Consider the following 18,217-nt stretch of genomic DNA (forward strand, 5'->3'; position numbering starts at 1 on the left):
CGCAAAGGGAGATTAGGGAAAGATGTTTTCAAGTACCATATTAGGCGCAGCCGGTGAGATTGTTGGTGGTGACGATCGGGGAGCAAGGAGGGCGGAGGTAGGAAGGTGTGTGATTGATGCCCTGTTTCTGGTGGTCCTGCGAATTTCTTTACCTAGAGCATTTCTTGTTGCAGAGAAGCGCACGACGATGGAAGCGCTGGAAGGCCGACCAGACTGATGGTGGCCACGGCGGAGATCGGCAGACGGTTGAGCAACAGGAGGAGAGAGAAAGTGGCGGAGTTTCTATTGAGAAAGTGAAGCAGGTTTTGCGAAGAGTTTGAGGTTTTGGCCAAGGATCGAGGGTATAACGGACTTTTCAAAAGGGGACACGAAAAGTTATTTTACCAAAAAGACCTCAGCTGTTCCTTTATATAATAGAGATTTTGAATTTTTGATAGAAATATTGCAACGGTATTTTTTCAATTACTTAAATAAAATAAATTAATATTAAAAAATATTATAACATACGGAGAAAGTTACCAGAGTTTTTGTTTACTGAAAAAAAACGTTATTGAATTTTTTCTTATAGAGTTAATTTATTTGGGTTCCCTCTTCCAAACCTTATGTTTCACATTTCACCCCAAACCCTTCTTCATGTTCTTCGATCTTCTTTGTTCTTCTGTTTCATCTGCTTCGTTGTTCTTCGTTCTTCTTCTCTTTAATCTTCTTCGTTCTTGTGAATCCCCTTCATCGTCGTTTCCTGAAGCAAGGCGAATTTGAATTGGAAATTGGGTCTTTGAATTGAAGTTAAGGAGAAATTGGCAAATTGCGTTTCTGAATTGTCGATAAGGACAAGGTTAAATGGTATATATTTCATCGAATTTGGTCTTAAATTTCAAATTACATTGTTTAATTAACTGGTTACAATTGCATTTCTTGTGTGATTTTGAGGCCTAAATTAGGGTTCTTAATTAGGGAATTATGTTGATTTTTATTCATGTGCGTATGATTTATTTACAAATTTGTTTTGATTCCACAATTTCAATCAATTGTGTGAACGATCGATGGGTTATTTTGGATGATTTTATTCTGAATTTTGGTACTTTTAGTTGTTCTTTAATCTCCCCTTAGTTCCTGAACTGGTTCTTCCTATGAGTTCTTGTTGTATGTACAACAAAATACTTGCAGCTGCATCTATTTCTCTTATAAATTGCAAGTTTGTTTCCTATGAGTTCTTCAAATTCGTTTTTTTACCTTTTTAGTCACAAACCTGATTATTAATGCCACGAGCAAACACCTCCACATATGTTGCTGCTAGATTGTTTTTGGGTGTTTGGGTGTTGGGGGTTCCTGCCTGCTGGTTTCATTCTGTCCAGGCGTTGGGTGATGTTTCTTTGTTGATCTGTTGTTGCTGGTATTTTTTGATGGAGAGGAAGGGTAGTGTAGATTCCCTATTTTACTTCTTTATGATCAGTAGTATAAAAAATTATATTAGTAACCCTTATTAGTTATGAGCTCAATTTACACCAGTTATTAATAATGCATTAGTAACCGATGCCATCTTACCGCTTTAGAAATAACATGTTGAAAGTGAGTCTGACTTTCTGTACTCGGTAATCTCTGTAGTTTAGTGATGTTGGTGTTTGTTTACTGTATGCAATGTTGCTCTTCTGGTGTTTGCCTCTGCTTCTTCTAGCTTCTGGTTTCTGCAGGGTGCTGCTTTGGGGGAAGGCCTGTTGGTTTTGCTGTTGTCTATGCAGGCTGGCAGCTTCTTTGCTCAAGCTGGGTTCTGCTGCTTGGTTGTTGCGCTTCTTTGCACAGGGTGGGTGTTCCTTTGCTACTTCTGCTTCAGTTCTGTTGCACGTGTTGTTCTTTGTTTCTTTTATTTGTTTTACAGGCTGTTTTGCCTTTGTTTTTAGTGTTTTCTAGTGTATCTTTGTTTGGTTCTTCCTGTACTAGTGAGTCTGACCAAGTACTAGTAACTGATATAGATAGAACCCGCTAGAAATGCCTGGTCAAACTATGTTGACCTTATTTTTACTAAAGGAAAATAAGTATGAAGGTTGTAAATCGAGTCAAATTTATTTCAATATTTTTAGGTCTTATGAATAATCCCTTTTTTTACCCCCAAAAACCAACCCTAATTTCACTTCACTCACCAGAAGATCCATTATTTTTCTTTCAATTCTTCGTAATATAAGGTTAGTTTTTTAATTGCTTATTAATTATTCAAAAATTGAGTTTCCTTTCAGATATATCGAAAGTTAGGGTTTTCACTGGATTTTCCGGGCATGAAAAACTTAGATCTATTCAAATCATGATTTGCTTCAGGAACAGGAACTAGGAAAGACTTATCAATTTCTTCGCGCTCATCTTTCGATTCAACTACATCAGGAAGTTTTGCGAACTTGAAGCTCGATGCAGGTTCGATCATCATCTAACTTTAAGTCTTAATTTCATAAATTCACAGTTCTTTATTTATGTTAAATTCGTCCTGAAGGAGGAACTTGAAGAGAATTGGTGAATGAACAAGCGTATGTGAAACCTAACCTCAAACTCACTGTAATTTCTCCCTCAATAATGCTAACTAAGTACTATATATGTTTCTTGGTGAAGTGACTTATTTGATGCCCGCTAGATTTACCATCTACATTTAGTTGCTTGTAATTTCAGGTTTCAGTTGTTACTGCTCAATCTAGAATGCAAGGTTCAGGGGCAACTACTGTTGATTTGATGATGAAGGCAATGTCTTAGTGAGTAGCTGCCTTTTTTTCTTCGGGTTTCCGTTTCATTTGTTCTTCCTGTTGATATATTTTATGTGAAGCTTTTTATGTTTCTTAGAAGCTGAGTATGGGGCAGGGTTCCTTTTATCCCATAGAATGTCCCTTAGAAGGTTGGATGTTTAATGTAAGCCTAGTAAGAAGTTGTATTGGATAAAGTAGTTTATTTGTCTGCTAGTTATCAATAAAATGAAAATGCTACAATTTCTCCCTTCTGTAATGGAGATGAAATGGCCTTGCCAATGGTGTACAGAAGGAACCTCTTGTTACTTGGGTTCATAAAAATTTCAGGTTGGACTACCTATAACTACTTGAGTCCTTTGTCGAGCTTTTCTCTTCTATTTTTTCAGTAGTTGTTATTTCGTTAATGTTTTGACTTGGTGTAATACCTCGTATTTTTATAATATTTATAAGTATATTTTATTATATTTATAAAGCATTTTACGATTTTTGGAATTTATTTCGCATTTTAATAATATTTAAATGTATTTTATTTAATTAGAATATTTATTATTTTAATTAATTACGAAACGAATTTAATTTTCGAGTCGGGAAATTAAATGGGTCGCAAGTAATTTTAAAGGTTCGGGTTTTAAATGAAAAGTCCAATTCGTTTTATTAAACGAGCCCAATCAAAAGAATTTAATTCAAGTCCAAAGCTACCCCAATCATTTAATTCCCTAAGCCCAATTCTCTTTTCCTAAGCCTAGCCCATTGAAAATAGGGAGCCTATAAATAGGACTCCTCATCATTAAATGAGCCCCTAAAATTCATAAACCCTCTTTTGCTTTTCTTGCCCCTCACTCCAACTCCCTCTCCTCTCTCTTTGCTCGGCAGTCCCGCACGCCCAACACCGCACTCGCCTCGAGTGTTGCGTGTCTTCGTGCCGTGTGCCCTGCTCGTCGCCCACACTCTCTCGCCCACCCTCTTTCTCGCAGCCCGCCCAGCCAGCACGCTTCGCTGCTGGTGCCGTGCTGCTGTGTTGTTATTGCTTCGTGCACAACGCACACCCCTTCTCTCGTCTCCCTTTCTTCGTGCACAGCGCACACCCCTGCTCTCATCTCTCGCTCGCACGCTGCGCCCAGCCCGCGCGCGCTGCCCTTGTCGCTGCCCCTTTGCTCGTCGCCCCTTTGCTGCGCGCGCACACACACGAGTGTGTGTGTGTGTGTTCGTGTTTGTTTGTTATTCAATTCTTTCGCCCAATCACAATTAATTCATGGTTGTTCCGTGTTATAGGCCGGATTGGTATAATTCTCTTTTCCTTACCTATTCTATTTCAATTCCGTATTTTAAATTATAATATTAGTATTGTTTTGAATGATTAAAATGCTGGGAATCGGTTATGAACACCGTGCTTTGAGGATTTATGAGTTGTGATTCATTAGGGTTGTTTTAATTATTAAAGGATGAATTTTCAGATTTGTTTATTTAATAAAGGATTGATTTTTATGACGATAAATTGGTTTTATTGGGATTTTCAAGTTAGGGTTTTAACCTAGACCTAATGAATCAATTGATTAGCATAATTAGGTGATGATTTTAATTATGATAATCAATTATATTTTCAGATTTATATAAGGGCTTAAAGTGTTGATTTTTATTGATTTTAAAGGCGGAAAAAGTATGTTTTCATACTAGGGATTGGTTTTACAAATTGAGACGATTATATTATTGAAAAACGATTGAATTCTAAGGTTTAAATGTGGTTTTAGATTTTATAAAGTTGCTGGAAATTTAATGAACATGGAAATAATTTAAGTTTTTGATGATAGGAGGTGATTTCTGAGTGAGTGCTCGTTATTGCAAAGTGGCCCCTACTCTTAGGTATTCAATGTACGTACAAGTCTAGGGTGACCACTCTATTTGTCAAGGACATTACATGATTGTTGATGATGTGAATTATATTATGTGGATTCATATTTTCTTTGGTGAACGATCATGTGGATTAATATTATTGGAATTATTGAATTGTTGATTGAACAAGCATGTTGGGATTATTATGAGTATGGATTTCATTGTCAATCATGTTGTTCAATATTTATGCATGTATGGTTTGTTTCACATGCAAGGGATGAATTATTTATTTGTATGCTATTGTACGGGATGTCTAGCATACTTTGAGCCAATTATTCGTACTTCGTTGTACTATTTATTTTACCACATGTGAAGGGTTATCTCACGTAAGCCACCGCACATGTAGGGTTCAGTTGGGAATATTTTGTATGAAATGAATTAGGATTTGTCGTGCAAGGGCACAACCCTCATTTTAATGGGCATGATGTGGAATCTCACTTTCGTGAGGTGGAACATGGTAGTAATTTCACAAGTGTCTTGCTTGGTTGATCACAAGTCCTAAAGCATTAAAATAAGATTGTTTTGGTTGTCATTTATTAATTGTATGTGTGTACTGTGAGGGGGTCGAAAAAGCACGAGGCTAATGCATGACCTCGTCCCTCGTGGGCGTGACGTTGTCAGATCAAGTGTAATTGGATTTCCTGTGAGTTTACTCCCAATCGACTAGTAATATAGGAGTCGCCATTCAGTTTTTAACGACAATGAGAAAAACTGACAAAATCCGGTTATCGTGACATAAAGGGAGTGCAATTATGTTCGACCACGACGGCCATAGGTTCCCTTGTGATCCCTGATGTGGGGATCGCTCAACGTACACCCGCAGGGCAGAGATTGAGAGTTCGGGGGACTGTAGCTACCGAGAGGAGTGCTCATCGATAATACTCCAGAGGAAGGTTATCCTTACTAGCTCAGCATAAATAATTGAAGGGACATGCGTTAAACTATTAAAATATTCTTAATTGATTTTAGCAATATGCAACACATAACACTAAATCGATCGTGATTATCTTATTTAGATTGATTTAAGGTACCTAGCATGATAATTCAATTGTCCAAGGTATTATCTTATTAGGCGTGATAGATCAATCAAATTAATAGTTTGATAATTTTATAAAAGGGTGATGAAAGCGATTAAATCATATGAGGGACACATTACAACGCACCCTTGAGAGGTGCGTTGTGGTTCTCAGAAAACTAACCATTTGGCTGCTATTTCTCCTTTTATTTAACGAATCTCGGGTTTCTAAGCAATGTTCCAGTATTTAGGCTTAAGTCATCGAGCTACAAGGGACAGGATGTGTTCTGTTCGACTTTTGGGTCGATTGCGACAGAACGCTGGATCAATTTCGCAGCGTGAGGCTTAGGCTGAAGGCTAGAGTCAATACTCAGGTTATGGAGTTGTGTTCTTTTTACGTCGGTTTTAGGATATATTTATAGGAAAAGAGTGTGAGGAAAGATAGATTTTAAGATACGAATCCAAAAAGAATCCGGAGATAAAACGACCCTAGGCATTTTCAGCGCCCAGGGCTGGGCGCCGAAGACTTCGGCGCCCAGATCCATGCGTTGAAAATGGGATCTGGGCCGAGTTCTTTGTCAGATTTGGACTCTTAGAACACGGAGCTTTTGAGATTTATCCGAGTCTTTTAGTGCGTATTAACTTATGACGGAATGCGTCTGGGCCCGTTACGAACTCTAGGTTCGTTAGGAATTTAATTAATACGTAACTCTTATTTTCGAATTATACCAGGAATGCAAATTCTATCTCTTTTAGGATTTATGTTGGTGTGCAACACCTAATTCTGACAGGTTTCTATCTTTTATGATTTTGCCACTTTTAACAACTACCTTTTATGGCAGTTACTATTCTTAGCAGGTTTCTATAAATAGCAGCTTTGGCTGAAATGAAAGGGTGATCGAGATCCGTTATTTTATAGGAGATGTGTTGCCAAGTGGAGATTTATGTTCTCATCGTCGAACCTTTCCTTTCGGGAATGGGGACAAAAGTAGGTGTATACAGTTAGCCCCCACTTTGACTGAGTCTCGAGATGAGACGATGGTCAAAGTACTAGACGGAGTGCGTCATACAAGCCATGGTCTATGTGACTTATTTTGCGAGGGTCTCACGAGCCCCCGAGTGATAACATTTGACTTAAGGGTCATCACTTGAAGTGTTAACACATTCCTCACGCGTCATTGGAATTTGTTAATTAATAGCATAGAAACTTACTCTCTTTGTCATTGGAAGTATCTAATGATGTTTTCGAAATCAAAGCTATAAAGTGTAACTAGGCCTGGCCAAGCCCAATCACGAGGTAAAACGTTTTAAAGATTCTCATTTTCAGGGTTAGCTAAATGAGAAAACCCCCTTGTTTTTATAGGACGTAAAACGAAGGAAAATCCAGCACATCGCTCTTTTTTGGAAAAACGGAAAACCAATACTTTGATTTTTGGAAAAGGGAAACCATCCTTTGATTTTTAGAAAAGGGAAACCATCCTTTGATTTTTGGAAAAAGGAAACCAGGAAAAAATTATCGCTGCAGCAACTAAGGACCTGCGCGGTTAGTGGCGCAGACCCCGCCCGCTGAAGGTGGGCGAGCCTGTCCGCTGAGGGTGGACGCCCCGTGCGATAGAAGTGGACGAATCTGTTTTGATGTTTTGAAAATAAGGACCTACGCGGTTTGTGACGTAGATCCCGTCGGCTGAAGATGGCGAACCTGTTTTTGTTTTTGAAGATTTTATTTTCTTTGTCATTTTCGAAAACTGAGGACCTGCGCGGTTAGTGACCCAGACCCCGCCCGCTGAAGGTGGGCGAACCCTGTCCGCTAAGGGTGGACGCCCCGCCCGCTGGAGGTGAGCGAACCTGAATTCGTCTTTTCGATTTGGGACTCGCGTGGTACGTGCCGCGATCTTGCCCGATTGAGGTGGGCCAGTCCCTATTTCATTTGTTCTTGTGATTTCTTTTGAGAATTTCTTTTTATTCATTCTTGTAAGAGCGAATTCTTTCGAGGGATGCTCGAATTTAGTTGCAACCTGAATGTGGGTTGACAACGTGCTTAGACGGACCATTGTCTTGTGGTCATCATCTTTCATGGTTTTGAGCTAGTCTTTACGGCTCAATTTTGCCACTACCTGGGTCCTTGATTAGTGGACTATGTATAAGTATCAACGGCGACCTTTGTCTTGAGGTCGTAATCCGGTTTTATCTTTTGAGATTATCCAAACACGGAACTTCGTACAGCGTAGTCTGGGAATATTGTTTTAACTTTGCATACTCTCTTTTGAAATATATTTTTTCTTTTGAGCCCCCAAGCACTCGTGCTTGACGGTCATTTCTTGTCAAAGAGGTTCCTTGGGGATACGCATTTTGTAATGTCCTTGATCGTGTTTGGGACCGTGCTCGTAAGTGCGAGCGATCTTTGTAGTGGTGTGCTACTCTTAACAAAGCCGTGAGGTGCGACTTTCAGTAAAGAAATCGACAATATTTCGAGTCGAATGGATACGACAGGACCCTATAGAAGTCAGGGCCTCTTTTGGGCCTGGGCTCATTTTCGGCGCCCAGGCCTGGGCGTTAGAAATAATTCACGCCCAAGTGGGGCGTTGAAAATATTGTTTGGGCTGGTCTTTTGATGACACAGTTGGCCTCTTGTTCGTTCGTTTATTTCACTTGGAAATTCTACGTATTCTCTTCTCTTTTGTTTTTCTTTATTTTTGGAACGTAGAATCTTATTAGAGATCACAATGAGTTGAGTGATCGTGATGATTTCTCGAGAAGCCGTAGCCGATTGGTGGACTACGGTGTTTGTCGCTTTGGGGCGATTATTTAAAGGAACTGTCGCTCTTAAGGCGTACAGTTATTGCAATAGTTGGGCGAGTTTATATGGCCCGAGGAACATACCTTGAGGCGTAAGACTTTGATCGCGTATATATTTTTTTATTTTGCTACGGTCGTTTCGTAGCTGTGAGCCCCCAAGTATGCATGTTGGGATGCTTCCTTTTGGCGTACGATTTTTGTAGGTTCTTTCGAGAAAGATGCCTTGGGGTCCCGCTCGTGTAGGTGCGAGCTATCCCTTCCGTGGCAGGTAATATTTTGCTACCTTTAATCCTTAATGTAGAAGTCGTGTGGCTTGCATTTTGAATTTGGGCGATAAATAGTCTTTGCCTCATACTCTTGGTCGTGCCCGCATTAGTGTAATATGCCTTACTCTTTTTTTTTTTTTTAAATATTTTTAGACTTGTACCGTGGGATGGTTGAACTTATGGTGCGACGTAGGCTTGTGTGGCCTAACAGCGTGTCTTAGAACATTCCTCCAGGTGTTGGGATATCATTATTATTTTTTGCATTGGAGTACTTCATCACGCCTCGTTCAGGTGCTCGAACAAGTGTAGCACCTTGTGCGTGGGTGTGCACGGCTTATTACTTCGTTCGATGCGAGGATCCATATATGTTTCTTTCTTTTTTTATCCTTGATTTTTCTTTCGCTTTTGCTTTGGAACGACGTAGACTATGTAATGGGTGCTTGTAGGGCGAGCGTTATGTGCAGTAGTTTGATCGGAGTTTTGGTGACTCGCGATTTTCAGTTACCCTTGTTAGTGGGGTGACTTTATATATTTTAATTAGCGCTTAGAATTTGGGAGGGGTTGTAGCCATTCTAAGGTTCGTTTTACACGATCAAACCTTAGGATTGTGCCCCTATGACGTGTGTATAGCATTAGCGTCGAGAATTTGCAATAAAATCGTCATTTCGAGCATTTTTAGAGTGTTTTTCTCAAGCCCCCAATTGTAGCTACGGGATTGGCTTGGTGCTATAATGCTTGGCATACGTTTTTATGCATTCATGGTGACATGGATCATGAATAGTTTGAACCAGACTCGTTTAGTGCGAGGTACGTTCGAGTAGTGATTTGCTACTTCTCTTGTAAATGTCGTATTGTGCGACATTGCCATGGTCAAGGTAGTCACATGTTGAAGTGTGCCTTGACCAAAAGCTAGGTGCCTTTCTTTACCCATAATCATATTTAGAAATCTTTTTGACTCACTTGCAACATCGAGATAAACGCATACTTAGCTTAAACCAACGACACTTTATTATGTTCGAAGAAGTCTTTGAAAATTATTTGAAATCCGAGTCCTACTGCGTACAATCCGAGGTGTCCTAAGTAAGTTGACTTATAGAAGGGTTCGTACAGGATTACATGAGTGAATCAAAATACTGTTACGATTTTCGGAATGCTATCTAAGGATTTGCTGGAAGCCAGGGTGCACATGCCTTAGGCTTTTAGGGCCATCTTTTCCAGAATTGCGGGAATATAAACCGCTTTCAAATTGACTTAGATTTACTTGGTGTATGTCTGCACAAAAGGTCAAGGTATACTTAGTTCTTTCCCTAGCTCTTTCATTTCAACTTTTAGCCCCCAGTTGCTATTATGTCTTCTCATTAATGATGCTTTCAGATTTCGATTTTAGATGCCCGTGTCATATGTCTGAGTAGGGTGAGCCTTGGTTAAGTGCCAAGTCCTATTGACAATGTCGGATTTTTTCAAAGGGGATTCGCAAACATTTGAATTACCATGAACGGGTGCCCTGAGTTCGAAGGAACGATGGGGCGATGCCGTAGAACAATCCTCTTTATTGCAAGCTTGCTGCCTTTACTACTTGTTGGCGATTATGACTGTGTCTAGTGGTGAAAGAAGGTCTTTAAGTGAGTTACTTTGCTTTAGGGAGGGTTAAGTCGAGTACTTTAGAGGTCATGGACGCTCGCGCTAGCCCCCATTCAATTGAGGCAAAGCGATCTTTTGAGTATTCGCTAAGTGCCTAGGAGTGTGAGTGCTCCTTCTGGCAAGGGTACGTGCCCTTATTATTTTTCGATGTGTGCTCATTTTGGCATCTTGATGACTTGGATTCTTCCTTTGACTTAAATTTTTTCTTTCGATTTGGATTGCAAGTAATTAAATTTCAATAAGGGACTCTATTTTTTATTCGTGTTATTCTATAGGCTTTAACATTTTTGCAAATTGGTTGGACCGAATCATGGATTGCCTACGTATCCGCCTTAAATAGATTTAATTTGGAATCAGGTCTTGCGTAGTTCTTAGCCAGAAAATGGTTTCTTAGAATGCCGATTTTAACAAGTACGTTCGAGTGGAATCGTAATGTTTGAAATAGGGTGAAATAAGTGTACGAAAATTTTGGAGCGCGCGTATTTTGCCTATTTTATATGATCTTCTACCGCCAAGTGTTCGTTATTCTTCCGCATGTATATAGGAAAATATACGAACACTTTTAGGAATTGGGAGTTGAAAAGTGATAAGCAAGAACGGCGCCCAGGGCTGGGCGTTATTATTTTTAGCGCCCAGGCCTGGGCGTTGAAAACGTGTTCTGGGCTGCCTTTTTGCGCTGCTCCTTTCCGTTTTGTGCCAAATATTTGCGAATCTTTTTTGTGCGCTAAATGCTTCTTTTTCTTTTTAGACGAACTTCAAAGGCGCTTTGCAAAGTTTTTTTTTTTTTTTTTTTTATGTTAAGCGTAGAATGTACTTTTCATTTGTTTTTATTTTTATTCGTGACTCAAGACGGCTTGAAAGATGGGTTGAATGAGATAGGATAATTTGTATAGGTATTAGTCAAGCATGAGGATTGGAAAGGGTAGAAGATCGTAAAACTTTATGTAGTTTTTGTGGTATGATTTGGATTGGTTGACTCAATTCTTTTCCTTCGTTTACTTGGGTAAATTTCGCACTTTGGGAGGTACGGGCTAAGTATTTCATGGCTCGCTCTTTTCGCTCTCCCTTTTCTCTTTCTCTTTTTTCTTCTTTTGCTTGGGATTTCTCCCCCTTTTTATTTGGGCTAAAAGGTAGATGGTTGTGGTCTTTGAGTCACGAGGCGGACTGAGTGAGCCTCGTTTGGTAGGCCTATAGTGGACCTTTAATTTTAGTAGGCCTAGGGTGGACCTTTAAATTGTCTTACTTTGCAAGCGTATTTAGTCGTTTCTCAAAATGTGCAAATAGCGTAGATTCAAAATGTTGTTTTTACTTTATTGAAATTTAACGAAAGAATTACATCGAAAATAATTTTTTTGCTTCTTTTCAGATTCCAGTTTCCGGGATTTAATTGGAAATTGTGATTTAGACTCGAACTTTCATTAATTTTCTGATTATAACCCGTGTATGAATACAAGGAGGTGGCCTAGACTCAAAATAATGACGTGGCGTAAGCCTATAATACTTGACCAAGCGACTTTCAGACTTAGGCTAATTGGACCATAACTTGCGTTGGTTGACACTTTAGATTTTAACCCTTGGGTGTTCATTTTTCATGCGCCATTTCGCTTAATGTTGGCAAGGTAGTTAGTTGGGGAGATCGAATTTTCATTTTTGCAAGACTAGAATCATTAGTACGGCTTACCTCTTAGTGTGTATTGCTTTACCCCAATGGTAGCCTTATGGCATGCCGATTTGGGTATTTTCATGGTTCGTCATGTTGCATTCATGGAAAATCTTTTAGTCCGTACTTAGGAGTACTTCAGGGAGCGAGTGGCTCGAGAGGACTATGATAGTCGTGACCCAATGTGATCATAAGCCTTGAGGCCATTAATTTTTTTTTTGCCATGGTATTGACACCTTAGGCTCACTTTGGGGGTTGTGCGACTATGGAGGAATGATTTTCAGAATGTGACTGTTTCCATTTTGCGAATACTTGAATTACATAATATATTCTTTTTATTGGTGAGAGAGAGTATTGGGGTCGTAGATTCTTAGCAAGGGATGACAATTACACATGGGTGCTTATTGATTTCTTTTAAATGTTAGGAAGGGAGACTCAATATGGTTTAACCTTTTAACTTGCAGAACGACACCAAGCATTAGGACCGATTCTATGTATAAGCCAACTAAGACTTAGGATTTAGCTTATACTTTGGCATAGCCTAGTCTAGACTCGGATTTATTTATTTTTTATTCGAACATTATTTTTCCTTGAAAACTTTATTTGAACATCATTTTTTGAATACTTTGCCCATGTGACATTCAAGGTCATTTAATCAGCGTGCTCGGTTTAGTGCCAAACATAGTCGTCATAGGAGGCCTAGTGACGACACAATGAGTTGTTTAGTTTACAAGTCGTTCTTAGAATCGAGTGCCTTTTTTCATACGTCCCCGTAGCAAATTTGTTACGAAATTTTTTTATTGCTACGTATACTTTATTCGCGGGTACCGAGGCTGCTGTGCCTGACCAAAAAGCCAGGCAGCAACTTCGGCGCCTAGGCTGGGCGTGGAAAATGATTGGCGCCCAGCCAGGGGCGTTGAAAATGCGTCCCTGACTGGTACTCGTATTCTGTTCGCGTATCCTTTTTTCGTATGTATGACTTGATTTTGCGTGCTTGCCTAATAACGTCCTTTACGCGTTGCGCGGCGTTGTGGGATCCGTTACAGGCTGTCCTGGGCGTCGCTTATTTTCGTGGCGATCGCCCGGGGCTGCGGAACACGTATTTTGGTATAACTCTTTGGCCAATTGGTGTTTATGAATGTTTGGGCAATTTTTAGGGTCGTTGGTTTTCTAGTATTATTTGTCAGACACAATCACATAATTCGCTACACGTAACTAACATTACAACATGAAGCAAAATAATATGTCACGTAGTTTATGATAGGCTTCTATGGGTAATATTTGCGCCGGCTTGGTACCTCTTCTATCGTCGATCCAACACATGCCCCGGTCGGGGTAGTGCATTCACGAGCGAATTTCGTCTCAAGAGGCCAATCACGATGTAAGCCAAGGGAGCATGCACCAATGAGAGGGACCTAGTGGGCGAGCGATTGGGTTTGGGATAGGTGTACTACTAGCGAAAGTGCCGAGTCGACAACATTCGAAGAGTATGCACCCCCCGGGTGGCGATGGGTATCCTTATTCCCAACTCCCGAGATGAAACATGCCAAGGGAGCCAAGATTCGTTATGCGGTTCTGTCCGTTCACATTAATATGCTGATTTTCAGGTCGTCCCAACTTGATAGGGAAATAAACGCGGGGTAGGATCGTTTCACCCTTCGGCTATTTTGATTACCTACGAGCAAGAGTATTTCATTAACATCCCCAGCGGAGTCGCCACTGTGAGGGGGTCGAAAAAGCACGAGGCTAATGCATGACCTCGTCCCTCGTGGGCGTGACGTTGTCAGATCAAGTGTAATTGGATTTCCTGTGAGTTTACACCCAATCGACTAGTAATATAGGAGTCGCCATTCAGTTTTTAACGACAATGAGAAAAACTGACAAAACCCGGTTATCGTGACATAAAGGGAGTGCAATTATGTTCGACCACGACGGCCATAGGTTCCCTTGTGATCCCTGGTATGGGGATCGCTCAAAGTACACCCGCAGGGCAGAGATTGAGATTTCGGGGGACTGTAGCTGCCGAGAGGAGTGCTCATCGATAATACTCCAGAGGCAGGTTATCCTTACTAGCTCAGCATAAATAATTGAAGGGACATGCGTTAAACTATTAAACTTTTCTGAATTGATTTTAGCAATATGCAACACATAACACTAAATCGATCGTGATTATCTTATTTAGATTTATTTAAGGTACCTAGCATGATAATTCAATTGCCCAAGGTATTATCTTATTAGGCGTGATAGATCAATCAAATTAATAGTTTGACAATTTTATAAAAGGGTGATGAAAGCGATTAAATCATATGAGGGACACATTACAACGCACCCTTGAGAGGTGCGTTGTGGTTCTTAGAAAACTAACCACTTGGCTTTGCTATTTCTCCTTTTATTTAACGAATCTCGGGTTTCTGAGCAATGTTCCACTATTTAGGCTTAATTCATCGAGCTACAAGGGGCAGGATGTGTTCTGTTCGACTTTTGGGTCGATTGCGACAGAACGCTTGATCAATTTCGCAGCGTGAGGCTTAGGCTTAAGGCTAGAGTCAATACTCAGGTTATGGAGTTGTGTTCTTTTTACGTCGGTTTTAGGCTGTATTTATAGGAAAAGAGTGTGTGGAAAGATAGATTTTAAGATACGAATCCAAAAAGAATCCGGAGATAAAACGACCCTAGGCATTTTCAGCGCCCAGGGCTGGGCGCCGAAGACTTCGGCGCCCAGATCCAGGCGTTGAAAATGGGAACTGGGCCGAGTTCTTTGTCAGATTTGGACTCTTAGAACACGGGGCTTTTGAGATTTATCCGAGTCTTTTAGTGCGTATTAACTTAAGACGGAATGCGTCTGGGCCCATTACGAACTCTAGGTTCGTTAGGAATTTAATTAATACGTAACTCTTATTTTCGAATTATACCAGGAATGCAAATTCTATCTCTTTTAGGATTTATGTTGGAGTGCAACACCTAATTCTGACAGGTTTCTATCTTTTATGATTTTGCCACTTTTAACAACTACCTTTTACGGCAGTTACTATTCTTAGCAGGTTTCTATAAATAGCAGCTTTGGCTGAAATGAAAGGGTGATCGAGATCCGTTATTTTATAGGAGATGCGTTGCCAAGTGGAGATTTATGTTCTCATCATCGAACCTTCCCTTTCGGGAATGGGGACAAAAGTAGGTGTCTACATGTACGTTATTGAGTCTTGAGTTAACCTTTAATAAAATATTAATAAACGTAAAGTGCAACCAGAACAAGCTTCAAAACTCTTGGAACGTATATACCTTGAGTATGAACAATGGGGGGAGTCTTGCCGGAAAGCTCGTACTCCTACTAATGATACAAGACGTTGTTTCATTCATATTATGCGCAGGAATTCCGTCGGTATGGCCCGACAATCGGTATGGCCCGATTTTATTATTTATTATTTTGGTGTATGGTTGGCTCCCATCACCTTTCCTTTATGGAACATTCTTTTGTCCCGTTCGAAGCTTATTCTAATTAAATTGTGAGTCAAGAGTCGAGTCAAGAGTCGAGTCTTGTATTCATGATTTGTTTGTTAATTATTATATGGCTTTTGCATGTTGATTAGTACTTATTGAGTGATGCATGTTTTTAGTTTTATTTCACTCTATTCTTGTAAGTACTCAGCTTTTGCTGACTACGTGTTTTGTGTTTCTTTGGTCATGGCCTTTGCCTTAATGACCCTATGATGATCTATCATTTGCACTTGCATTGATGGGGAGTAGAATAATATAGCAGGTTGGTAGATCGAAATCATGTGGCTTGGGATGATCGAGAGAGTTGCATGCTTTCGTATTTTGAACTATTTATTTATACTTTAATTATGTTTGAAATTGTTGAACTTTTTATACTTTGGTTTTCGGGCCGTCATGGTTCCAAATTGTAGGAGGCCTCGATATTTCATTTATTATGTTTTTAAAAATTAGTTGACATTAAATTCCGCTGCGTAATTCTGGTACTAGCCTTAACCGTTATCACGGTGGCGGTAATACTTTAGTAATTCCTTTATTTTAAGTTGGAAAATGATTTTATAAAAGCAAGGAATTATTAGGGGGTTACAAAGTGGTACACTAGAGCTTAGTTTCATTCCTTCTTTGTAGTAAGCAATACTACAAAGTGGTAATCGGAGACTAATGCTGAACTTTAGGATTTTTAAATATTATTTTCCTAAAGTCAAAACGTATTATTTTGAGTACTCAATATTTTAAAGGTCAAATATCAATTATTTTGGGTCGTTTGAAATGAGTTGAAAAGTTTGGGTTATTATTTAATTTAATTAAATTTTCCGAAATATTTTTATTCATTCGAAAATTTTGAATTAAATTCGAATTAATTTTATTATTTTCGGATTTTCTTAAATATCTGAATTATTTTATTTTATTTATTTATTTATTTATTATTTTTATTTGAATTTTTTTTTTGAATTTTTTTTTTCCTTTTTAAATTATCCAAAATTAATTTGTTTAATTAATTAATAATTCTTATTAATTTTCGATTTTAATTTAAATAATTTCAACTAAGTTAGGAGTTATTTCTTAATTAATTTCGAAAATTAATATTATTTTCAAGTGAGGAATGGGCAGACAAGAAGGGCATATTAGTCTAAGAATGCATATTATGTGACAATGTGATTTATTAAGTGTCACGTATGTGTTATAATCATGTTTTATCTTGCTTTATGTGATTAATTGCATCATATTTCATGTTGAGCATATACTTGTGCATTGAAATTGTATGGCTCCACGAACTATTTATTGTATCCTTTTTGGGTTGGAATTTCTATGGGAACGCGTTAGTAAGACTTTTGAGTTGTGAATTTTCAGGAATTAAGGATGCTACCTTCTAAGTTCACCCGTCTAGGATACTTAGAGAAGATGGATAATGAGACTCCTCACATGTATGTCCAGAAGATCGTATTTGCTTGCAACTATCTTGCTTCGACCAAGGATATGCCCCACCTTAGGCACAAAGATATGATGGCTAGTATGGTTATACATTGTTTGCCCCATAAGAACCCTTACATAGACCTCAATTAAGAACAAGTTCAGTGACATGCATTTTAATGATGGTACCCCAAATTGGTACAAATATGGGACTGGAGATGGTAGGTGGAAGTATGATACTGAGGTTCTTACTATTATCTTAGAGGTTGCGGAGAATAGCTATGAGGATGGGAAGTACTCTGCGGGTCTAGGTATGGGCTATGGAGGAATAGAAAGTGATGGTGAGGATGGCATGATTCATGATGAGCAAGCTAGTGATGTTGAGGAGGACGATGATGATGATGACGTAGTAGAGATTGAGAATCCTAATCCTGTAGTTCCTGAACCAACAATTGAGATATCTAGTGGATCTGAGGATGAGCTTGAAGAGAATAATTTGGTTGATAGTGAGCCACAACAGAATAATAAGGCTATGGATGAAGACTCTGATCCGGAAGAAGACTTGGATGATCCTAATGATCAAGACTTTACTCCAGAGCCATACGAGGAAAGAAAGGATCGTCGTGATGACGTTAGTCTCTAGAAAATGTAATCCTTAGTTTTATTTTTCGTTGAATAATAAAGTAGCAAAGCTACTACTTATGGTTGTTAGTTCTATCATAGTTGGAGAATAAATTTTATGTCATTGGTGGATGTAAGACCTATTCATTGAAGCATTAATAAAAGAATAGAATTTCCTTTTCGTTACCTCTTAAGTTCAATTTTCAATTCTAAATCTTGTGGGTAACACAAAGGGATTAATTGTTATTTCTTCAATAAAATTTTATGTGCAAGTTGGTCAAGTAGCAACCATCTAAATTTACATGCATCGAATAGTGGGGTGAGAAGGCCCAAAAGTGGCGCCAACTTTTCCCCTAGGGCGCGTGTAACTATGTTCTTGTTGTGAGTAGGTTCGTTGTCGAACTAGTGCCTTAGTAATGTCTTGTCCAACCAATATTAAAGTTAGCCTTTTCTTCTATTCAGGAGAAGGGATATGGCTAACCAAGAGATTTCTGAAGTGGTTAGACAACTAGCTGAGGTAGTTCGAGACCTAGCTCAAACTAGAGCTGAAGGAAATAGTGCCCTTGGTCCAAGTATGCATTCAATGTTAAGTCTAATAATAAATGCGGTTCAGTATTAATTAACAAGTTAATAATTCATTGAGATCAAGTGAGCTGAATGCCTAGCTAGAGGCCGCTTCAGTTCAAGTGGAATTAATGATATT

General features: G+C 39.1%; 1 protein-coding gene across 21 annotated transcripts; it reads left to right on the plus strand.

The window, feature by feature from the left end:
- Positions 1-525: 525 nt before the first annotated feature.
- On the plus strand, positions 526-17,694 carry LOC130471601 (pheromone-processing carboxypeptidase KEX1). 21 transcript variants are annotated; one of them, XR_008932108.1, is made up of 6 exons: positions 534-1,801; positions 2,311-2,403; positions 2,480-2,513; positions 2,653-2,732; positions 4,532-4,592; positions 15,736-16,290. XR_008932108.1 is itself a non-coding variant. In XM_056841828.1 (5 exons), the coding sequence occupies exon 5, from the start codon at positions 17,063-17,065 to the stop codon at positions 17,534-17,536; it is 474 nt and encodes a 157-aa protein (XP_056697806.1). In that variant the 5' UTR covers positions 526-843; positions 1,692-1,801; positions 2,232-2,732; positions 4,532-4,592; positions 16,834-17,062; the 3' UTR covers positions 17,537-17,694. The 21 variants fall into 21 exon arrangements, 9 of the variants coding, with proteins under 9 accessions (XP_056697806.1, XP_056697804.1, XP_056697807.1 ...); XM_056841828.1 differs by lacking the exon at positions 15,736-16,290 and adding an exon at positions 16,834-17,694 and having other exon boundaries at positions 526-843; positions 1,692-1,801; positions 2,232-2,732; XM_056841826.1 differs by lacking the exon at positions 15,736-16,290 and adding an exon at positions 16,834-17,694 and having other exon boundaries at positions 529-843; positions 1,692-1,801; positions 2,311-2,732.
- The last annotated feature ends 523 nt before the right edge of the window (positions 17,695-18,217 follow it).

This window comes from Spinacia oleracea, chromosome 4, assembly GCF_020520425.1.
Source record: "Spinacia oleracea cultivar Varoflay chromosome 4, BTI_SOV_V1, whole genome shotgun sequence".
Lineage (NCBI taxonomy): Eukaryota > Viridiplantae > Streptophyta > Magnoliopsida > Caryophyllales > Amaranthaceae > Spinacia > Spinacia oleracea.